The following is a 23,704-nucleotide window of genomic DNA, read 5'->3' on the forward strand; positions in this document are numbered from 1 at the left end:
CACTAGAGGTCTGCCGGTTAGCCCATTCCACGGGCAAGGGGCCTGTGGTCCCAGCGGAGTCACAGGCTTGCCTGAGCCAACAGTGAATCAGTGGCCGAGCCAGGACTTGACCCCAGGCAGTCTGGCCTCATAACCCCTGCCTGAGTTGTTTTGTGTCGTCCGTGGCAGCGAGCCTCGCCGCCAGCCCACAGTTAATGCTCTGTACCCGCCTCGGAAGAAACCATAGCCGGTTCTCCATAAAACAGCGTACTATCACTTACCCGTGCTGTTGGCATTGGTCCGTTTCATTATTGCTCACATAGCTTCTCTCCTGCCGTCTTGGCCTCACCAGCGTTCAAATGTTTCCGTTCCCCTCTGTGGTCCTGGGAGGGTGCTTTGGTACCTTCCTAACCATGTATGAAGCATTGACTTAGTCAACTTGGCATTGACTTCCCAGAAGATCAAGAAGTTCTGGGTCCGTGTATTTGATGAGGAATCTTCCGTTAGTCGTGTAGGCCGCTTACTCCGGTTTGCCGGAATCCAGAGCCTGGTGTGTTAGAGTGAAGAAATTCGGGGCTGCTTCACAGGTTTTTGCCTCACACAGGGGCTAGGAAATTGGACTGAAATTTTTCAGGGAGTATGTTGCTGTCTCAGGGACAGATCTGTCACTAGACCAAGATGGCGGCTCTCCCAACGACAGAGCAGAAGGGACAACGTCTCACCCACCTTTGCCACCACCCTCATTCGTAGAGGGAAGATTGGCTAAGAGGGCACTTAACATAGCCTTCCAGACAAAGATGCCCCCTCCTTCGATGTCCCTAGAGCTTGGGCCGCAGTCAGTGCCCAGAGAAGCAAGGATTCACGACCATCTGGCTTTTGGGTGATCTGCCAGCAGATAGCTTCTACCCAGTGGCTCAGAGGACCAACCTTCAGTGGAAGTTCCTCCGTCTCTAGATTCTAAAGGGGACCCTCCGCTCCAGGATTATTGCTAAACCCAGGGTGGATTTTCTGTTATGTTTAGGTAGCTGAAGCAAATTAAGCTTGACAACGGTTTGCCTTTTCTTGGCAGAGCCTGTGCTTTCTCAGCACAATCTATGTAACAACAATCTCATTAGAATCTTGTGTGATTCATTGCTTAAACCTTATAGTTTCTGCAATCTATGGCAATTCAAAATCTACTCCCTGCTCCATACGCCGCTCCCTCTGCTTTCCACTCATTCGTGCCAAGCCTGTGCCATCCGCCAGTCACGAGCCCCTTTCTCTTGCCCGCCCAGGGTAGAAATCCCAAATGGGAAGACTGGTGTTCGTTTTCAATCTAAGCGTTTTTCATGGGACACTGTCTTCACGGTGACTCTTCTAAAACGACTCCGCTACATTTTCTCTTTCATGTTCTTCTCAACAGGCTTGGAAGAGGAAGTTTAGGTAGTTCGACCTTACAGAGAGCCAGACTTGCCCCTGTTGGTGGGGGTGGTGGGGTGGTGAGCCCTACCATTCACTGACACTGGGGAGAGGGCCACTGGGCTGCAGTGGGGATGGGCTGTGCCAAAAACAGACGAGGGGACTTGGGCACGAGTTCACAACCAAAAATAGAAGTGACCTCTTTGCAGATGTTCAGAAAGAAAAGGTCCTTTTGGAGAGCTCAGCTCCGTAGCTGTCAGCACAAGTACCTATTCAAATATCAGTTCCATTTAGAAAGTAGCGGGCGGTAATGGGGGAAACTCACGTGGGCCCTGCATTGTATCATAGAGTCCACTGCGGAACCATCTTGCTGTTAGAGAAACCCCTGGAGAGCCACTACGCTGGCCTGGTAGAGAAATAGCCTCTTACTAAGCCGGTGATGGAGAAGCCCAGAAGACAGATGGAGGTGGGGGGTCAGTGGGCGGCAGGCAGAGTCCGTCCCCAGACCACTTAGAGAGCCGGAGTCCGCAGCCCGTCTTCCTCACGTGGCCCGCACTGCGTTTCAGCGTGGCACACCATCTGCCCGGGGAATGGAAACCAGCCTTTGGCCCCTGGCACTGGTAAAACTGCCAGGCGCCGAGCAGGAGGGAACGTTGGATGGAAGGAGGAAAGGTTTTCCAAAGAATTTTAAGTGGTTGTGTTATATTGTGCTTTAAACCATTATTTCCTGAAAGTTTAAAAACCAGAGAATCAGGAGCTTTTAAAAAGCGGGTTATTTTCCTCCAGCAGCCATGCAGATATGCCTGGTCTTTCGGGCCCCTTCAGGAAAGCAGCTGCCATCCCGGTCCTGTGGCCCACCGTCCACACGGCAGCAGATCAAGGCCTTGGCATCTTTGCAGGAGTGCTGGGTGGGGCTTCCCGCTGTCCCAGATGATTTCCTCTGTCATTGCGTCCCCATGTGCTGGAGCTGTGGGGACGCGGCCTGCCATCTGCGCTCAGATTATCATCCCAGGATTGTTCTGTCCACGTGCCAAGTCCCCAGCATTCACACCACCACCAGACATACCTCCAGACAGTCCGACATTCTTTTCAACCAAAGCCGGGACACACGGGGATAGGTGAAGCGTCCAGCACCTTAGGAAAGGCGGTCTGTGGATTGCAAAACACACCTCCTTGTTCTCCATGCCCACAACAGTCCTCTGTCTTTTCCGCTTGGCAGGAGATCCAGGCTACCTGGTACGAGAAACTGCACGAGTGGGAGGACGCACTCGTGGCCTACGATAAGAAGATGGACACGAACAAGGACGACCCCGAGCTGATGCTGGGCCGCATGCGTTGCCTCGAGGCCCTGGGAGAGTGGTGAGCACGGCCCCCCGGGGTCTTCGGGATTTGCAGGGCTCCCCCCAGGAACACTTCTCACCTAAGACACTCAGTTTTGTTTTACCTGGTGTTTTCCCGATAATCGTCGACCACTTGGGTGTTTGGGGTTTTTGTTTGTTTGTTTTTTTTTTCCTCAAACTTCGACTTTGTAATGCTCGAGGACAAGACAGGCTCAGGTGAGGCCCTAGGGTCTGCACCTGCTCCTTCTGTCTGCCTCTCGTCCAACAACTGTGAGGACCTCAGGTTCTTACTCTCTAGCCTCAGTTTTCTCTTTTCTCTATTAGCTTTTGCTAATGGTTTTGGAAAACAAGAGCAAATCACTGCTCTCTTCAGATGCTTCGTCTTTGTGGAATGCGGACTACATGCCCAGCACTCTATGGAGCTTCAGAGATTAAAGACAGGAAACAAGGGCTTCCTCCACCATGAGGTTCATGAGACAAGCACACTGCAGACAGTTATCAAAGCTGGAGAGTACAGTGACAGCAGTCTGAGCAGACGACTTTGAAAGGCCACCGAGGGAGCAGGATGGCCTTGCCATTCCTCCCTGGAGAAAGGGCTAAGGCTGGGGGACAGCTGAAGGAGATGGGGATGGGGTGCCCCTGGTAGAAGCAACAGTAATGCTTAGCTGAGAACACCTGCCACCGTCTTGGTCTGGGGAGTTTTGGGGGGACCTTGAAGGAAAAACGGTCCCTATTCTGTTTGCTAGCATCTAGCGCAGTTTTTTAAAATAGTTGAAACAAAGTACCGTAGTATGGGGGTGAAATATATTATAGTTTTAAATAGTTAAAATGCCACACCGCCTCCCCGTGAGTAGATTATCCGGACTTTCTCTGAGGCATGAGACCGAAGTCCCCCTGTTTACCCATCCAGCCAGTAATTACTGAGCACTTATTCATGGCCCATTTCCACACCAGGCCCCAAGGATACTGCAGGGAACAAGGCAGACACCGCCCCTGCCTTCCCAGAGCTCAGTGGCCAGACAGCTGAGCTGCTGTGGTGCAGAGTGAATACAGTCGTAAACAGGAAGCGCAGGGGACTGTGGGAAATAGGAAGGGGCCCTCATCCAAGTTTGGAAGGGTTTGGAAGGCTTCCAGGAGGAAGTGGTCCCTAACTTGAACGGGTACAGTGAGAAGGAGCGAGCACAGTGTGTTCAGGGTTCAGAAGGGTCAGTATGGCTTGGAGGGTCAGGTGTGATGTGGGAAGGTAGAAGGTGAGGCAGGAGAGGGAGCCAGGGCGCAGACGGTGTGGGGCTTATAGGCCAAGTGAGGAGTCGGGGTACTGACAGGCCATCTAAGGACTTGACTGGTCCGTGGCTGGCAGGTTTGCGTGACACACAAAACCCTTCTGGGAGCAAAGTCGGAGAGTGGATTGGAGGGAGATGGGGGAGGCAGAATTGCATAGGCCTGTGCCCTCCCAGTTGTATCTGCATTCGGGACCTCTGTCCCTGAAGGGTTTTTTTTTTTTTAAATCTACCTTTTTATATTCACTTTTTAAAGCATTATTTTTTAGAAAAGGTAATGTGCACGTGGCACAAAATTCAATAGTACAAAACAGTGTCAGAACTGTGCAAATCAAGTCTTCTCCTTGTCCCCTACCGCCCCCAGCCACTGAGACGACCAGGTCCCCGTGTGGACTTCCGGCGACGGTCCCGCATCTGCGTACCCATATACGTTATGGTGGTAAACTCCACTCACCGTTTGCACCTTGTCTCACTGAACACGTGTAAGCCACCCTTTACATCACGGCCTACAGGTGCTGCCTCATTTTCTGAAGGGCGATGTTATGCTCCATTGGATTAGTCAACCTCAGGCTATTTAAATAGGCAACTTTAGATTTGTTTTGAAATTTGATACCTTGGACAGTTTAAAGAATATTATTGAAAAAAATCAAAGGAAGTCTTCTAAAAAGAATGCTCTCCCACTACACATTCTTTCTGTACCTAATTATAGATATTCTTTGGTAAACAATTGCTATTTTTATTTCTTAATATAAAGTTGTTACTGTATTCCTAAGATAGAAGATGTAATTGTACTGCATGAAAATTTAATGTCAACGATTTTAGCCTTAGGCATTGGATCACATATATATAGATAATAGTCTAAAATTACTTGAAATTGGCTTGTCTGGCTTAACCATAATGAGGGCGATTCAAGAGCTATTACTTATTTCTGTAATTAGCATTCCACACTCCTTCACCTCCATGAGGAAGCATAGCGTATCCAATCTGCCTCATTAGTTTGTACAACTAAGGTTTCTGAGTTTGGGTTTTGTTTTTTGACATCCAACAGATACCTAAAACTGCACTGTAGCCACTAGCCAAAGGTAGCTATTTAAAAATTAAATAAAATTAATAATTCAAGTCACAGTAGCCACATTTCAAGTACTCAATAGCCACATGTGGCTCGCGGTTACCACTGTAGACAGTGCAGATACAGAACATTCCCATCACCCTCGAAACTGGACAGTACCATCTAAAGCAGAAGAGTAGTATGTTGAGAATTAACCACATTATTTCAAAAACATTTTTTTTTCCATTTTTAAATTGGTTATCGTACAACCATGTTACTAGGAGAAAGATGAAAGAATAAGGCATAACCATTCCTAAAATTCAAGTCTAAACAATTCCTAAAATGTTTTAGTGTCTCCCTGCTCCCCTTGGGTTTACGGGTAAATGTCATAGTCTGGCATCAAAGTCTTTCTGTGTTGTGACTCCAGCCCATACGTATCTCAGCGAACTTGACCTCACAATCCGAACTCTGGCCCAGCTTCTCTTGTCCAAACCCCACAGAATTTTTGTCTGCATTTGTTCATTCACTTTCCTGAAGTGCCCACCTCCTCCTCTGCTCTTTTTTCTACCTTTTGACACTGTCCCCACCTTTCAGAGCCCATCTGTACTGTTGCTTCCTCCTTGAGACGTCTCCCAGCCCCTCCCTCACTTTAGGAGTTAAAGACAAGCACTTCCTTCCATGGGTTAAGTAGGGATAGCTTGGGTGTGTTGAAGAGACTTTTCGATGTATCTCTGTCTAATCCCCTGTGACACTCAGGGGAATTGACTCTGAAGTCACACGACCTGCCTGAGGAGTCCCGAGAGCAAGTGATCCAGGTCTCCTGCCGTGGCAGGACTCGGCCCCTCTACCTCTGCTCTCCTGGATTCGTTCCAGTTTCATAATTACCTGTAAAGTGTAAGCGGATGCTGATGCTGACCAGGGGATTTACAAATGCAGCAGACTGCAAGAGATTATAAAAAGAGATAAAAGAAGCAGAATTCTTTTCCTGATCGTTGGCAGGGTCCTAACCTGGTTTGTTCGGTCAGCTCTCTCGAATGTGCAATCTGTAAATGGCTTTCGCTTCGGGTATATATCATGAACGTGACTGAGGCCAGTGCTCAGCAGAGACGGCACCTGCAGTGATCAGGGCTTACCAGTGAGCTGAGAACGTACCCCATTCCCCAGGAAGCTAACTACAAGAGCTAGCCGCCCACCGCCAGGCCAGCCCCGTGGCACACACAGCCACACCTGCTGTCACAGTGAATGTATGTCCCCTCTCCACACTGCTCCGTAACATGGCCTCTGGGCCCCGGAGAACAGATTGCTCAGGGGCAAAACCATAGGCAGCCAACCACGGAGGTGTTCCACACAAAAGAATGCTCCCTGAGCTTTTTGCCACTGTACTAGGTGGGAGAGTCAAAGTCTTGGAGGGCGGGCCTTCTGCCCAGCGTTCCCTGGTGTGCTGTGAGAGGTGTCAGAAAACAGAGCCTAGTGTCCGCCCCACAAATAGTCTCATATTTTTTATTGATTTGATTTTGTTTTCTCTCCGCCTCTGAGAGTTAAGATTTAGTATATTCTGTGCTCCTATTCTGCATAACGAGTGCTAATGGGACAGGAACCCGCCTCTTTGTGTCCTGGCAGCTCTCACCACAGCCGTGGCCTGAAGGCAGTGCCTGTGTCTCCTTTCCAGGGGGCCGCGCCCCTGCTGCTCTCTGTTTTGTCTTTTGAGGTCACAGTTAGTGGTGTTTCACACTGAACTCTCTCCCTGCTGCTAGATGAAAAGCAAAGCTAAATCCCCAGACCTGCGGCCTAGAACTGGGTGGTCCTGACAGAAGACTAGGAGATGCTGCGTTGCCTGTGGCCACCAGCTAACCACATTTGAAATCTAGGGTTGGAAGGACCATTCGGTGATCAGGTGGCTTTCTCCCCTCCTTCGAGGAGGGACCCCAGCAAAAACCTGCTGCTGAGCCAGTGGTTCTCCATGCCACGGTAGCAGCATTACCTAGAAACTTGTTAGACACGTACGTTCTTAACCCCACTATAGACCTCCTGAGACAGAAACTCGGGGTGACCCCCAGCTGTCCATTGGAAGGAGCCTCTAGGGGATTGTGACGCATGGGCAGCGTGAGAACTGCTGCGCCTGGGTGAGCCCTCACGGGGCCAGTGGTGGAAGGTTTCTGGGTGTGGGTGGCTTCCAGCCCGCTCCCATCACTGAGCTGCAGCCGTGCACAGGCCGTGAAGGCTGCCCACTTTCTCTTTTTGATCTGAGCTGTGTATTGAACTAGAATGTTGTGTCCCCGACTCTCATGAGCATGCTCCGGAGAGACGGTGAAGTTAGTGACTGCCTTTGCCACGATGCTGGATCACAGCCCTGAGCAGTCATCCTAGATGTGGTCTCCAGGCTGCCTCTCGGTGAGCTTCGCCTAGAGCCCTTCAGCACCGGTAGACTTCGGCATCTTTGTCACGTGCGGTGCAGCTCACGTGCCCCACGGCGTCTGAGCTGGGCCACTTGGAACTTGTACCTTTTCTCTTGATTCCACTGCCAAGACCAAGTTAAAACATCCTATAAAAATAAAGAAGTCCTGCAGCATCTCCTTCGGAAAGCAGGAAAGATTAGACCCTCCTAGCTGAGTCTCCAAGCTCACAGGAAAACAGTCTCCCGTTCTCCCATTGGCAAGGTCTCATTTCCTTGCATTGAGAAGGGGAACATGGGAAGGCAACCGCTCCAGCAGTCAGCAGGCCATCTTTCCTGAGAGGCCGTCCGCGATCTCTGTGTATTGAAGTCTGTGGAGCACCATTCACATCTCAGTATTTCCTAGTCCTGACCCACACTCACCGTAGTTTTGCAGAATCCGAGCGTGAGCATCCGGACCTCTTCTGGGTGTGACCGTGGCTGAGCCTTCTTCCTTCCATGCTGGCCGATTTCATCTGAGTCTCGTCTCAGACTACAGCCATTTGTATCACACTTTTGTTTTTCTAAAGATTTTATTTATTTATTTGACAGAGATTACAAGTAGGCAGAGAGGCAGGCAGAGAGAGGAAGGGAAGCCGGCTCCCCACTGAGCAGAGAGCCCGATGCGGGGCTCGATCCCAGGACCCTGGGATCATGACCTGAGCCGAAGGCAGAGGCTTTAACCCGCTGAGCCACCCAGGTGCCCCTCGTATCACACTTTTAAGTTCTCCCTCCAGCGTTGAACCCAAAATGAATGTGTCCAGATGTGTGTCTTCAGATTGCTTTCTCTGTAGACCTGCTCGGGGGAAAGAGCCCGCAGTTCCTTGGCGTAGGACAGAAGCTATTTAATATTTATGAAGGGGGCCAGATGCTCAGGACATTTCAGATCACGTAGAATTAGGCACAGTCCATGTCTTTGGTAAAGTCCCATAGAAACAACAAATCGCCAACCACTTCTCCTGTATCTTAGGACCCAGTCGAAAGTGTTTTTTTACTTAAAGGTTCCCAGTTCCAGGCGGGCCCCTGTCATCCAGTCCCTGTGTAGCGCCAGCATAAGCCAAGGGGCTGGAGAGGAAGACGAGCAGGTTATGGCGATGGCTTCTCTTTACCCAACTGTGTGATTCTTCTCCTTCAGGGGGCAGCTCCACCAGCAGTGCTGTGAAAAGTGGACCCTGGTTAATGATGAGACCCAAGCCAAGATGGCCCGCATGGCTGCCGCAGCTGCCTGGGGTCTAGGTGAGGCCTCCCCCGAGGGCACCCCGATCAAGGGAGGAAGAGGGAGGCTGGGGGCTCGCATTCGAGAAAGAAGGCACTGTGGTTCCAGGTAGAGATGTCAGGTCCACAAAAGCATCCAGAAATCTGTATCCACTTGTCCCTATCCTACCTGTCCCTTCTACCTGATGACCGTGACTGACTTACTAGATGCAGGTAAAAATGACCCATCCTGGGAATCCAAGGAAACCAGTGAGCAACATCAAAATCGAGATTATTTAGTAAGGTTTGTTTGCTATTTGTTAAACAAATTACTGGTTCATTTTTCTCTCTTTATTTAAATAAAATCTAGAACTAGAAATTTCCAACCTAGTATCCTGGTTCCACTGTCATTATCCTCTCTCCATATTTTCTGCTTTGCATGAGACCTCCTCTGTTTTCAAGTCTATGTCATGATCCCATATGGCTGCAGGAGCGCCACCCATCATGTCTGTATCCCTAGCAGGAATAAAGAGAGAGGACAACTTTCTGTCCCCTTCTATTTCTTAACTGTTATTCTAGAACTTTCCTAAAACACAAAAGTGAAGAGAATAGGATAGCAAATCCCCATATGCCCTCACCTTCTCCAACAGTTATAAATATTTTAACAGTATTGGATTTTCCGTTCTCCTCCTTCCTACTCAACACTCCCCCACCTTACTCCGACTCCCTGAGTATTTTAAGGCAGAGATTTCCTTTTAGTCCCCACAGACACGTGTAGGTTTCTGACACCGGGCCCCAGCTGTGAGAGGATTACTGTCCATCCCGGAGATGTTCTCAGTAGGAGGGGAAAGCATCCACAGGCTGTCCCAAGTGAGAGCTTCACCTGTGGAGTCCAGAAGAAGGTTACGTAACCTTCTACCTCCATTCCATCCCTCCTGACTCACAGAGCTTATATCCTTCCCGTTCATGAGCTCTGGGCTGGATCCAGAACATTTTTCAAAAACAAATTGCTTCCTGAGGAGTCATCGTTTGCCGTTTGCTTTTGCCCAGAGGCATCGAGAATGAATGAGCCGATGGTCTGGAGTGAAAGGCAGGAAAATGCCTTGTAAAATCAGCGGCCCTGCAGTTTGCGGCTAATGAGGCTGCTGTCTTTTCTGCAGATGGCCTTGGAAATGTTGGCATGTGATACATGCTTGCCCCATCAGGGAAAGTGAATATCTCTTCCCGGATGCAGCCATTTCCCTGGTCTGCCCTGACACAGAGACCACCGTGCAGGACCGAGGCCCATCTTTCTCTTATGACAGAGCCTCTTAAAATCCCTCCTCCCCCTTGAGGCACAGGTACTGCCGGAATGAGACGAGCAGACTGTTTGTCTAATCCTGCCCCCTGTCTGGGTAATGGCCACTTTCAGTTGTTTAGGGAAAATGTAATTTCCAGCGTACCATTGAACTGTGAGCTGCTTTGCTAATAGGGAAGAAAGCCATTCCATCTCACCTCAGGAAACCTGAGAGTTCTCTGGGTTAATGAGGTGCTACATTAAAGCCTCTTGACTCGAAGGCTTTCTGTCACTCGGTTTCTCCCATCGTTCACCGAACTCCCTGGAGCAGCATTGGAGTCCTGTGTTTGGAAGACAGACATGGCTTTGTTAGTTAAATTGGCTCGCGCAGCCCTGTAGAGTGTAGAGAGTCTCTGTAGGGTTTTGCTACATCAGGCACGAGTTTGTCTTGTTTGAACCCCAAGCTAAATGCAAGTAACAATGACAAGGCCTGTTTGAGATAGCCCAGCCAGCTGATCCCCCTGATGCTTCTCTGTGTGTGTGTGTGTGTGTGTGCGCGCGCGCGCGTGTGCATGTGCAGGTCAGTGGGACAGCATGGAGGAGTACACCTGCATGATCCCTCGGGACACGCACGATGGCGCGTTCTACAGAGCCGTGCTGGCGCTGCATCAGGACCTCTTCTCCTTGGCACAACAGGTAAAAACTTAGGTGTGCTCAGACCATCTGGGAAAGAAAAGAGAATTACATGTGCACTGTCAGTTCCTAGGCACACCGTGCCTGCGGAGAGGGGCTGATGTGCGTCCACTCTGCTGTTCCACCCTGTGAGCTCACGGGAGCCTAGGCTGTAGAGCAGAGTACTCAGAAGTCTGCCAGCACAGCCATCAGGGCCACTCTCTGCTCAGGGCCACTCCGGGGAGTTCGGGAAGTTAACATTTACGTTGTTCTGGAATGAGCTTCTCGGGTCAACATTGCACGCTTTGATCACTTTCTTAGCATTCTTCATAGTAAAGAGAAACCATGTGTCTCACCCGAGGAGGATGGAGACAGGAGCAGTCCCCCCTGCAGCAGGGGTCATTCACAGCCTCTTCTAGCTCTGCAGCAGTGTCACACAGGGATGAGCTTCTGGGAGAGCTAGCACTGGGTTTCAGACTCCCGTGCTGGTCTCCAGAATAAAAGAGTGACGTAATCACACCCTGACGAGCACTGGACTGTCTGGGATGGGGTGCTGGGGTAAGTGACCTGAGCACCTGAGGGAGGGGGACGCGGTCCCCATTCTCAAACATTCAAGAAAGAAAAGCTCCACGTACAGGGTGTTTAGTGGATGAAACAGAAGACCTAAGCCACAGTCGCACGGGCATGAGCAGAACTGAGGCCAGGGCCGTCCACATCCAAGGCACAGAAGCCCCCATGGCATGGCAGGTTTGCGGGTTCCTGTGCCAGGAGTGGAGGTGTTCCCTCATGAGGACAAGGCACTTAGAAGCCAGTGACGACCACGGGGGGCTAGTGAAAGTGTGCCCAGTTTAGGTTCACAAATGTGCACGAGGAAAAGATGAAAGAGCAGGTCTGCAGGCTGTCCTCTGGAGACCAAGAACGCAGTGCTTCGTCTCTAAGCCCACGTGTTCCCTCCCTAGTTACCCGGGATTCGGGGTGGTAAGCTTGAGGTTCCTAGACATTCTGTGTCTTCCGAGAAATCGGGTAACATTCTTATTTAGCCTTACAGATCTGGTAAAAGGTTTCTTCCCTTCTTCGGGGAACCTTCCTCTTCCTAGAATTTAAGTAAAATGAATGACCTCCAGCTAGCCAGCAAGCCTTAAAAAAAAAAACAGCCCCGGCCCAAGCCCCAAGCCCACAGCTCAGTTCTGTGGTTTTCTCTTTCTCTTCTAGTGCATTGACAAAGCCAGAGACCTGCTGGATGCCGAGTTAACCGCTATGGCAGGAGAGAGCTACAGTCGCGCATATGGGGTGAGTGTCGAACGTTCTGCACGGGGTCGTTTGAGAGGCTCATTCTTTTCAGCGTGGCCGAGTGAGGACTCCCCGGCTGCTGGGAACATGCCTGTGTACTCTGAGCAGATACCCTGTCACCAGAAAGAATGACTGAAATGAATCCCGGCTTTTGGATTGTTCGTGCGGTATTAAGTTGGAATGTGATTTGCTTCCATCAGGCCATGGTCTCTTGCCACATGCTCTCCGAGCTGGAGGAGGTCATCCAGTACAAACTTGTCCCGGAGCGACGGGAGATCATCCGCCAGATCTGGTGGGAGAGACTGCAGGTGAGGCTGCTAGAAAGCTGGGGGTAGCCCGCCCGCTCTCCCTCCCCCACTCTCGCTCAGCACACGCTCCCTGCCTCGCCACAGAGGCTGGGGTGGCATTCGCCACAAAGCACTCAGAGGCTGTGCGCCTCAGCCCTTAGCTGTGAGTGAGTGACCAGTTCTGCGGCCTCCTCTTACCCTTCTCTAGTAACACAAGAAAATGTCTGCAGGGGCGCCTGGGTGGCTCAGTGGGTTAAAGCCTCTGCCTTCGGCTCAGGTCACGATCCCAGGGTTCTGGGATGGGGCCCCGAATAGGGCTCTCTGCTCTGCAGGGAGCCTGCTTCCTCCTCTCTCTCTCTGCCTGCCTCTCTGCCTACTTGTGATCTCTGTTTGTCAAAATAAATAAATAAAATATATTTAAAAAAAAAAAAAAGAGGGCGCCTGGGTGGCTCAGTGGGTTAAGCCGCTGCCTTCAGCTCAGGTCATGATCTCAGGGTCCTGGGATCGAGTCCCGCATCGGGCTCTCTGCTCAGCGGGGAGCCTGCTTTCCTCTCTATCTCTCTCTCTCTCTCTCTGCCTGCCTCTCTGCCTACTTGTGATCTCTGTCTGTCAAAATAAATAAATAAAATATATATTAAAAAAAAAAAAAAGAAAATGTCTGCAGTAAATGACGCTTACAGACAGCCTGTTGAGAACCGTAACTTCAGAATCAGTGGTTCTCGGGCTTCAGGTGCCCAATAGGATGACCTGCCTGGATTTTTAAAATCTGGATCCACAGGCCACTTCCCAGACCAAATAAAACAGAATTTCTGGGGATAGACCCAGGATCTATCTCTTTAGCTGCCCCAGATGCTTCCAGTATGTGGCCGACACAGAACCACTGTTCCAAATGCACTTGTTGGCTGCCTGCTTCTCAAATGAGGTTGCCTAATGTTTCAGCCGAGTAACCCCTGCCGTTTACAGTCCCTCCGGTCACAGACATGCACAGTCTCTCTTCTACCGAAGTTTCCCTCGCGGAGAAACTTCTCCAAGTCCTCCATCAGTGTTTTCCTTGTACATTCTGATCATTTGAGCATGAGGCGTGGTCAGTTCCAGGTCTGGGAGTCAGCAGTCTTAAGTGTTCTTGGAAAGGACAGTTCTCCCATTCCTTGAGTCGCTAGGAGGGCAAGTTCATTTGCAAAGGAGAGAAAGCCTTGGCTGCTCCAGAAGCCACTTGTCACCTGTGCATCATAATCAGTGTCCTTGGTTTTACACTGTTCCTCTTGGCCCATCCACACCTACTTCCAAATTCTGTCTCCGGGCCAGTCAGGGTCTGTGGTTCCAAGCCCCTCAGTAGGCTGTGACAAGACCTTTGCACTGCAGGCTGCGTTCCTGTCTGGGAAGCTCAGGGCACATTCCACTGGCAAGGAAAGATCAGCCGGCAAAGGGGCGTGTGTGAATGTAGTCGTTTGTGCTCTGAAGTGAGCACATGTGGTTCTTTCATATGTTTTATTAGCAATTATGAAATGCCCAGTGAATGTTTTGATGGAAAATTGTCAGTTGGACACCAGAAAAGAATTCCACAAAGCAAGCATTTCCCACCTGACTTGTATACACACACACACACACACACACACACACACACACACACACACACCACCTTTTTTTTAAGTGCCCGTAATGGGTTGAAGAGTTTCCAAATCAGAGATCTGATGAGTCTTCTGCCATTCTAACAAGGGAGGCTTTATTCAAATAGAGGCCCAGAGGGAGTGGAATAAACGCGTCTTGGGGAGGGGAAACCCGTGTTTAACTTTATCATCTCCAAGACACTGTCGGCATCTCAGGCCTTTGCGACTTTCCCACCTTAAGACAACAAGATGCTTTTTGGCTTACAAGGAGCCAGATTATTTCAGCATCTGGAAGAAACTAGCAAATGGTGAGAAGATCCCAAAACAGTCACTCAATGTACTTTTTCCTGTTTTCATAACTTTCCTAATCGCCGTTGTCACACTTAATGGGATGGAAAGATATGGTCCAAGACCTGAAAATAAAGCATTAAGTTTGTGGTAGGAACTTGGCTCTCGTGGGTGGCTTACTGTCCAAGAGCTCCATGAGCCACCTCTATTGGAGAATGGCCATTTTGTGGTCAAGTCACCGAAGTTGAAATCCCCTGCCAGAGTCTCCCATGGGGCAATTTGAGGGGTCAGCCTGACTTGCCTTAGGTTCTTAATTTAGGCTCCCACTGGATCCTGTCATATTTAAAAGCCTGCAACCATTGTTGCTAGATGGTCAGACTCACCTCCGTGGAGGACGGCTCCTTTGGTTCCATTTGTCTCTCAAAGGAACAAGCCCTACTCCCCGGGTGGTTTGTCTCTGAGTCTGACTTCTTAGAGCGAAGGTGGAGGAGGCCCACTTACCCTCAGAAGTCTTCGATAGAAAATTACCTATCCCTTTTAATAACATCGAATTCCCTCTATTTTTTAATTTAAAATAATTTATATATATGAGTGAATGAGGCACTTTTCCCTCTATATGCAGTTTTTGATCAGAGACCAATGAAAATGAAGCAGAAGGAATCTCGGCTAGTCTTCGTGCAGGTTCAGGCGTTAATCACTTCAGGACTGATGATGCCACTGCTCACAGGCAGCATCATTTGAGAATTTACTTAAACTTCTCTTATGCATAATTCATCTCCCAAATTTTGGATGATACATTTTTTCTAGAGATTTTATTTTTAAGTAATCTCTATAGCCAACATGGGGCTCGAACTCACAACTCTGAGATCAAAAGTCCAGGTCCCATCGACTGAGCCCCAGAGAAGCTGAAGCAAAAAAATCAAAGTTAAAAATGCATTATTGGGGCACCTGGGTGACTCAGTTAAGCGTCTGCCTTTGGTGCAGGTCCTGATCCCAGTGTGTCAGGGTCAAACCCCACATCAGGCTCCCTGCTCAACCCGGAGTCTGCTTCTCCCTCTGCCTCTCAACCCACTCGTGCTCACTCTCTCGCTCCCTCAAATAAATAAAGAAGAGCTGTATCAAAAAAAGAAGACTGGCTTTAAAAAAAAAAAAAAAAAACATTATTTATACTCCAGAAAAGAAATTAAAAAGGTTTAATTCATGTCGCCCTCATCATAGCCCTACGAAGTTGGTACTATCTTTACCTCATCTTAGTGGTTAAGTAACGTGTGCAGCGTCCCACATATGGAAGGTGGCAGGGCCAGGACTCGAACACCAGACCTGTTACTCTCCTGACCCTTGGATTTGAGAGGTTCCTAAGAAGTGTTTTTCTTCACAGCACCCGTCTCTTGAGAAAGCTGAGGTTGTAAAAATGAATTTCTTTGTTGGTTCGAGGCAAGTCTTTCTGTTGCTTCTCTGCTATAGCAGAGGACATGCCTGATTCTCCCTCCCGAATGTTCCAGGGCTGCCAGCGCATCGTGGAGGACTGGCAGAAGATCCTGATGGTGCGGTCACTTGTGGTCAGCCCTCATGAGGACATGAGGACCTGGCTCAAGTATGCCAGCCTGTGTGGGAAGAGCGGCAGGCTGGTGAGTGGCCCCTCACAGGGTGGGGTGGGAGGCTGGGGAGGGAACAGCGCTCCTGATCCCATCCTGTTTATAACCCGGCCTGTCTCCTTTTTAAGGCCCTTGCTCATAAAACCTTAGTGTTGCTCCTGGGAGTGGATCCATCTCGGCAACTGGACCATCCTCTGCCAACAGTTCACCCTCAGGTGACCTACGCCTACATGAAAAACATGTGGAAGAGCGCTCGAAAGGTCTGTATCCCAACCCACGCGGCAGCAGACCGCTCGACCCGAGCGCTCACTACCCGGCCTCTCGCCGCCTCGGGACTCGGAAGGGAGCAGCACCCAAAGCGCCATGTTGGGGTTTGCTCCTGTTAGGAAGCTGTTTGGCCCGATTTCCAGAGTGAATCGTATCCGAGGGCCTCCCGGATGCTGTTGATGGAACTGCTACGTGAGGTCACGGTTATATTTCTCAGCAGACAGAGTGTGCGGGAACATAGAAAGGGCACGATTTCTGCTCCCCTCTCCCCCCCGCCTCCCAAGAAAAGGTGGGCTGTTCAGTATCCAAAAGGCAGCATATTTGTGAAAACACAGACTGGACATTTCACAAGACCACTTTGGTTTTTCCAACTTGTCGTCTCCTTCCCAGTCATCAGCTGGGATCCAGAAGCAGCAACACCCAGAGTGTCGCGCTGCATCCAGTAGGGAGCGTCTACTTGGAGCCGGCGCAGAATTCCTCTTCCTTTGTTTACAGACAGATCCTTCCCCTGACAAGGAAATAGCTGTGGCTCCCAGGGGCCGGGTGGGGGGGGTTGGTTTTATTTTTTGAAATGATCTCCCTGGATGATGGTGATGATTAACAAAACGCTGTACCCAGGAAGGGTACAGGTACCCTGGAGGCAAAATCAGCACCTGCTCTGGCTCCTCGTGCCCCTGACCACACGGAGGGAGTGTCCTAGCCCTCCTCTCCCCATTGTGGCCCATGGCGAGGCCTGCCAGGAGAAAGGAGCGCAGAGCCACCTGTGCAGCCGAGGCTGTGGAAGGCACGCCGAAGGAAACCCGGGACGGTGTCTACATTGACTTCTTTTTGGGTGGCTGACTCTGGGACTGTAAAAGCGTCCCACGGTGGGATCGGGAACCCTGCACCCCGGTGCTGGGTTTTCAAGAGGGGTTCACTTTAGTAGGAATGGCCAAACTCCGTTGTCCACGTGCATCGTTTAGGGTCTTGTTTTATTTTTGTTGTTTTGGGGAGTTTGGTTTGGTCTGGTTGTAAGTCTCTGCAAACTTCCCGGGCCAGAGCACTTCTAATTCAAAGTCCAACCTTCCTCCAGACAAATGAGAAAAACAGAAGATGCTGGATCTGAGCGTGGTCTGGTTTCCTTCCTGGGTACAGAGTCCCAAGTGTTTGAATGTCCTGCCAAAGGCGGGCAGCAGGAGCCTCTTGGCTAATGTCTCAACCAGGGAGTGGCTCCTTTCAACAAATGACCACAGCCCAACCTCTCTACACATTACGGCCTCTTCTCAGAGCCCAGATTCTGATGGGAGGCCATAAAACGACAGGCATTAGAAATTCAGAAACCTCTTTGAAGTCAGGTGCTTGGACTTCAAGCCCAGACCTAGGGCTGTCGCATCTTCACGGGAGCTCAGGAGTCACTCACAGAGAACCAGCTACGTAATAATCGCACTACTGAGCAAGCCCCTTTTCCTCTCTGAGCTTGACTTTCCTCCACTACAAACAATTCAGTAAGCCTTGTATCCTCCCTTGTCTAAGGCAGATAAGAGAGTTTGGGAAAAGCAGAGCCTGCTCTGCAGGAAGGCGTCAGGCACAAGGGGTATGTCCCGTGTTTTCCTAGACAAGCCACTTCCCACAATCTAGAAACAGGCCAGTCTTTCCGTGAAACCTCACCAAGCTGAGGACATGGGTCTTGCTCGCCAACCGGGCGTACAAAGCGCAGCTGAAACTCTGTGCCCAAGAGAAACCCCTTCCTCTGATCTCCCAGTCCTTCATCTGTAAGAGAGAAAGAATCCATTTTCCCTCCTCGCTTCCCAGCGGTGGAGAAAAGAGCGTATTTTAGTAGAACACTTTGTATTCCTTCAAAATAAGTGTTCTCCACGCCGTGCAGTAGAAGGTTATCGATTCTCCGGTGCTGGATAGATTTACTTAATACTGAGCTTCAAATCTGAACTACTATGCAGCCCTCCCTGGTTTGGGTGGTTTATTTTTTGTTCAGCGCTTGGCTGAGTCTCCTGAAAGGAGAGTAAGCTGTGTGTCTGGACTGCCAGCGACGCAGAGCGTGTGGGCTCCGAACAGCCTTGGCATCCCAGCTCCTGCTTCAGTCAGTCCTCACATGCTTGACGGGCACACGCTCCGCACACCAGCTTACCAGTCCCCCTTCTCGGGCTGGATCTTTCCAGTGCTGTCTCTCCCTTCTTCCTTTCCTTCTTAATCAGCTGTAAGTCTGGTCAGTGCAGTTCTCGTAGAGGAAAAAACTACAGAAACATTTATCACTTCTCAGGTGCGGGCTGCTAATGTAGTTCATTTTTCAAAGCCAGGGTGAGTAATGGAACCCCGTGAAGGCAGCTGTCTGGGTGGGGGGGTGGGGGGACAGGTGTCTTGTTAACTGTCAGAACATCTGCCTGTCCGCCCTGTCCCCGTGTGCAGATTAGCTGCCTGACGAGTTGTTAGTCACATCATTCTGGCTCTGGGGTGAGCCATGTCTGTTGATGCTAATTAATTCCTTATGTTGAAACGTGTCTGAGGTTGGTCCTGGCCTCCAAGCCATGAGTTGTATTTTCCTTGAAGACCATCACAACTGACATGTTTCAATTTTTTTTTTAAATGGAAGGAGACCATTCTGACCTTATTTATTTGAAATGTTGATCCCCCCCCCCATTTCCTTCTGCAGCAAAGAACACATCACCTCTTTTTCACTCTCTCGCATACCATTCCCCCCTCCCACTGTCGTGGTGGACTTACATTCCACCATTTTTTCCACTGGAGTTTTTCATGTCTGTATGCTCTGTCTCCACCTGTGAAGCCCTTTAAAAATAGTGGGGACCCCACTTAATCAGGATGCTGGTGTGAGTGGACGTGGGGGCTTCTAGAGATGGCTGTTACCTTAGTCCCAGATCTCTGACTCTGTGTCTCTGCCCTTCCCTCTTTCAGCTCCCTGTTCCTAACCCACGTGGTTCTGCTCACTTTGTATCAGATCCTGTAGTATAGATAGATCGAAAGGCTTGAGGATGCTGTGAAGGTTTCGCTCCTAAGCCACCCCGTTCACCTAGAAGTCTGTCTCCTCAGCCACTGTCCTCCCCCCTGCTTCGCTCAGATGGACAGATGAGGGCCTTCACCCATGTCTGTGCTCTTATTTGAGTACTGAGGGTTCTGTCGGGCTTTTAAAACTATAGTTTGGACTCTGCTGGAGTGTCCAAGGTACTTAGAGTTCTAAACAAGTACGAAAGTTTTACGGGCCTGGAAACAGTGCCCCAAGGAGCCTGGTTTTGCCCCCTTGTGTTGCCAGGAAGTAAGCAGTTGTTTCACATTTCTTCCTGTGGATTATTTCAGGGTAATCAGGCAAGGAGCTTATCCAAGTAGCAGTACAGTTAGCCAAGGAGAGCCGAGGCTTGAGTTGGAAAAGTATGAGTCTTCCTGAAAAGCCCAGCCATCTCCCAGTGCCATGCCCTGGGCTGCCTGTTCCAGGGCATCCTTGCCCTGTGCTCCAGGGTGCTCTCCTGGGAGTGGGGACCGGCTCACGGGCTCATCAGATGATCGGGGGGTTCTCTCTCGTGAGGCCAGGCCGAAGGCTGAGCGGCTCTCATGCTCTTGTCTTGTGCAGATCGACGCCTTCCAGCACATGCAGCACTTTGTGCAGACCATGCAGCAGCAGGCCCAGCATGCCGTCGCCACCGAGGACCAGCAGCACAAGCAGGAGCTGCACAAGCTCATGGCCCGGTGAGGGGTCCCCACTGGCCGGGGCCGGTCGTGCTCCTGTCCCCCCCGCCCCAGCAGCCTCTGCAGCATGGCGGGAAGACTCAAGCCTCCCTGGGCAGCGAGCTCCCAACGCCGCTCTCACCTTTTGCAGTAGGAACCCCAGGCAGCATCAGATCATGCTGAGCTGGGGCCTCTGCTGCTCTCTGTCCAGGATTGGGCCCCAGGGCATCCAGGTGCTACTGCCTTCCTGGTGTCTGGCCTGAGAGTCAGACCCCTTGGCGACCAATGCCAGCTCTGCTGCTGCTTTGATGTGTGACTCTGGATGGGTCACTTAACCACTCTGCCTCAGTTTCCTCATCATACAAAAAGGGGATGCTAAGGGCTCCTGTTGGTTGGGGCGGTAGAAGGTGGTATGAGGGTTAATAGAATAAACACATTGACCATTTAGAGCAGTACCTGGAAGAGAGTAGCGATCAGTAAATGTGGGCTGTTACTGTTATCATGGTAAATACGATCTGTTATAAATGAGACATATCATTATAACATATAACATGGTGCATGTTATATATATATATGTGTGTATATATATATATATATACACATAATATAATATGTCGATAGGTAGTCTGTCATTTATTATAAACTGAGGAGAAGGGAGAAATGAGGGGAAGCCGATAGCAAGCAAGAGGAAGAGATACTCAGCAGCCAGCACCCCCACCAAAAACTAAAATCGAGGCAGGCAGGTCCGTATAGACCTACCCTGTAACAGGTACTGGTCGACGCTGGCATTGAAACACAGGTCAAGGAGAAGAGCTGATACATTGAAAATGCATCCCTCAAGCCCATTTCTTCCTTCCTGTGTGGTTAAGAACCCTGTGCTTCCATCCCGTTGCTTAAAGGGAGCCAGTGTAGATATGCTCAGCCGACAAAATGGGCCGTTCTCCTTGCTGGGGGGCAGGGGGGGCTAGCATGTGGGGGTAGCAGCATGGGGGTCGTTTCTCTGTCCCCAGGTGTTTCCTGAAGCTTGGGGAGTGGCAGCTGAACCTGCAGGGCATCAATGAGAGCACCATCCCCAAGGTGCTGCAGTACTACAGCGCGGCCACGGAGCACGACCGCAGCTGGTACAAGGTAGCCCCGCCCCCCCGGGGGGACCCCACCCCTCCCAGCCTTGCGGGTGCCGGTCCTGGGCTGGGGATTCACCTGTTTGCACGCCAAGAGCCAGTCTGTCAGAGCCCGTATGGGCTTCACTGTACAGGAAGATAGATAGAGTCTTATTGGAGAAACACTTCATCACGCCGTTATTCTGTGCGTGGTGCGAGGGAATGCTGTTGTCTTCTAGATGCTGAGCTGATTGGCCACGAGCATCTGGACGCACGGTTAATCTCTGGAACTTTATCTTCCCTTGGGTCATCTGTTCCTACCCGGCTTCTTCCTGATTTCCATCCCTGCCTGCTCCTCCTCTAAGAAATTCACTTTCTCTGTTTTTATTGGAAAGCTCTGGGTAACATCCTGTTATGGCGTAGGGAACTTTTCAGGAAGATAAACAGAATTAGGAAATGTATCAAAGATGTGGTTGAGTGGAAGAGGAGGGGTTTGGGGAAGAACACGTAGCCTTAGTTTTTAGGTCTTCCCTGAGGGACCTACCTCCCAGTAATAGCTGCTTGGTACACCAGACGCCATTGATTTCTTTCCCGCATTTCCTTAACTTGCTAATACTTTGCATTAACCCCTCTGAGATCAAAACATATATCTGAAGACACAGAAGCACGTACAGTAAAAATCGTACCCTGATTGAAGCATGCTTCATTCTGATCTGAAAAATCCCTGTTTCGTGGCAACAGCAATAATTACTCTATCTAGGACAGCCCCAGTCCTAGGCTGGAAAAATAGATCGGATAAACTCTGGATTAGCTAGAACCTTACCAACTGGAAGTGTCTCCTAACCAGGTTACTTTCCTTCCCTTACATTCTAGAAAATAAACAAATCACAAGGAGAAAAAAATTGGTTCCAGGAATTTCAGGCTTTCCTTTGTATGGGTCCTTTTGGGTTTATGCTGTCTTACTGTAATGGTGCGGTCCTGTGTGTGTGTAGAGACTGTTTCCGTCTTGCTCACCATGTCCCCTGGCTCCATGCCTGGCACGGAGTGGTTAAAACAGAGCTACTAAATAAATGAAGGTGTGAGGACACAGGCTGGGTCAGTGCAGAATTGTGACTCATCAAATAAAGGTCAGTTATGATCGACCTACTCTGCTTAGGTAAAAAAATGGACTAATTTATGTTAAAGAAAGATTTTAGCAAGGGTTGCAAAGGAATTTCCCGATTATCCAGAAAGTATATCCCTTGCAGGATTTAGTGTCCTGCCATCACTGCAAACTCACGAGGCCCCAGATCAGGGTGTGCCTCGTGCTGTCTGCACGAGGCGGTGCTGCACCACAGGTCACTGCAGCTCTAAACACGGAGCGGGGGTGGTTCCTCCTTTACCAAAATAAGCACCAAAGACTTCTCCCAGCAAACAGTGGACATTGGTTTTCTGACAGGCCACACACGAGCCGGATGGGAGAGCTGGACAGATGAGCGACATTTCCCCCGTGGCGTGTTCCTCTTGATGTGCTCCCTTTCCCACTGACCTAGGACCTGGTTAAGACTTTCACCATCACGCCCCTACACGTGTGCTCTCGTAAATGATGTTTCACGTACGGCTGCCAAAGGAATCTTTAAAACCTAGAATGAAACGGGACTTCTTGGCCTAATACGTTAGCCTGTCCACAATCTGACTCTGCCCTTTCCTAACCTTACCCCTACTGCTATCCATCACGGACTATGCTCCAGTCGGATCTGTTTCTTTGTTTCTTATGAACTGCCCTGTGCTGGCCACCCTGCATCTTCGTCCCTGAGCTCCCCGGGCTGGGAGGTCCCTGTTGTTGTCCTCTTGTCTCTGCTTTGCCCATCGAAGGCTGCTCTTCAGCCCCTAGCCCAGAAACCTGCCTCCACGAAGCCTTCCCCGACCCTGGCCTGCCCGTTGTCTGTCTCTCGTCGCTCCCTCACGTTTGCCTGTCCTCGGGTTGCTGGGCGCCCACCAGACCAGGAGGCCCCTGAGACAAGGACCTGGCTCACTGCTCTTCGGATACTCCTCCCCTCCCCCCCGACCCCCCACGGCCCTCACCACGGTCCTGCCACAGTAATGAAGGAATCAGGTTAAATCTGGTAAAAGGCCCCACTCCTGAGTGTTTTGGGTGAAGTTTTACTCTGCTGGCCACTGAGAAGGAAGGGTAGGCCCAGCGCCCTGCCTCAGCTTTGGCCTCACGCTCCTCTAAGGCCTTGGCACTCAGGTCTCCTCCTCCTTCGCTCTCGCCCCCACGCAGGCCTGGCACGCGTGGGCAGTGATGAACTTTGAAGCTGTGCTGCACTACAAGCATCAGAACCAAGCCCGTGACGAGAAGAAGAAGCTGCGGCATGCCAGCGGGGCCAACATCACCAGCACGACCACCGCCGCCACCACCGCAGCCACGGCCACCGCCACCGCCACCAGCACCGAGGGCAGCAACAGTGAGAGCGAGGCCGAGAGCACCGAGAACAGCCCCACCCCGTCTCCTCTGCAGAAGAAGGTCACTGAGGTACTGTCCCTCCCTCCCCCAGCAAGGGCTGAGCCCGGCACCGGGCGCTCTGAGGAGTGGGGCGGTGGTGGCACACGGAGGGTCCTGGGTTTCGCTCTGAAGGGAGAGAAAGCTGGGTGGTGTGGCTTATTTGCCAGCCGGCGGTGTTCGAGCCCGTGTTTGTGTTGGAGGCACTGCTTTAGCCCCCAAGCTGAAGACTGAGTTTCTGGTCATCCTTCCCATGAGAATGAGCTCATCCCCTTAAAGCCTGCACCTGGCCGCGTGGGTGGCCGCGTGGGTGGCCACGTGGGTGGCCGTGCGCATCTGCGGGTCCACTTGAGGACAGGCCGGCGGGGTCTATCCTCTGCTTTTTCCTCTCCTCCCGCCGCCCCGTCCCGCCTCCTCCCCTCCGGCCGTCCTTTCAGAGTGCATGGGGGCAGCTGGCAGGCCCAGAGAGCAGCGTGTTCCTTCTCCGCCCGCTCTCTC

General features: G+C 50.8%; 1 protein-coding gene across 2 annotated transcripts in view; it reads left to right on the top strand.

Annotated features, from left to right (window-relative positions):
* Nucleotides 1–23,704, top strand: part of MTOR (mechanistic target of rapamycin kinase) — a 126,534-nt gene that overhangs the window by 85,028 nt on the left and 17,802 nt on the right. For both annotated transcript variants that reach the window (XM_047724288.1, XM_047724287.1), the window contains exons 30-39: nucleotides 2,597–2,736; nucleotides 8,612–8,712; nucleotides 10,527–10,642; nucleotides 11,831–11,908; nucleotides 12,109–12,216; nucleotides 15,593–15,718; nucleotides 15,814–15,945; nucleotides 19,530–19,645; nucleotides 20,635–20,752; nucleotides 22,988–23,239. In XM_047724288.1, the coding sequence (XP_047580244.1) occupies nucleotides 2,597–2,736; nucleotides 8,612–8,712; nucleotides 10,527–10,642; nucleotides 11,831–11,908; nucleotides 12,109–12,216; nucleotides 15,593–15,718; nucleotides 15,814–15,945; nucleotides 19,530–19,645; nucleotides 20,635–20,752; nucleotides 22,988–23,239 (1,287 nt within the window). The remainder of the gene's footprint in view (nucleotides 1–2,596; nucleotides 2,737–8,611; nucleotides 8,713–10,526; nucleotides 10,643–11,830; nucleotides 11,909–12,108; nucleotides 12,217–15,592; nucleotides 15,719–15,813; nucleotides 15,946–19,529; nucleotides 19,646–20,634; nucleotides 20,753–22,987; nucleotides 23,240–23,704) is intronic.

This window comes from Lutra lutra, chromosome 4 (genome assembly GCF_902655055.1).
Source record: "Lutra lutra chromosome 4, mLutLut1.2, whole genome shotgun sequence".
Classification (NCBI taxonomy): Eukaryota; Metazoa; Chordata; class Mammalia; order Carnivora; family Mustelidae; genus Lutra; species Lutra lutra.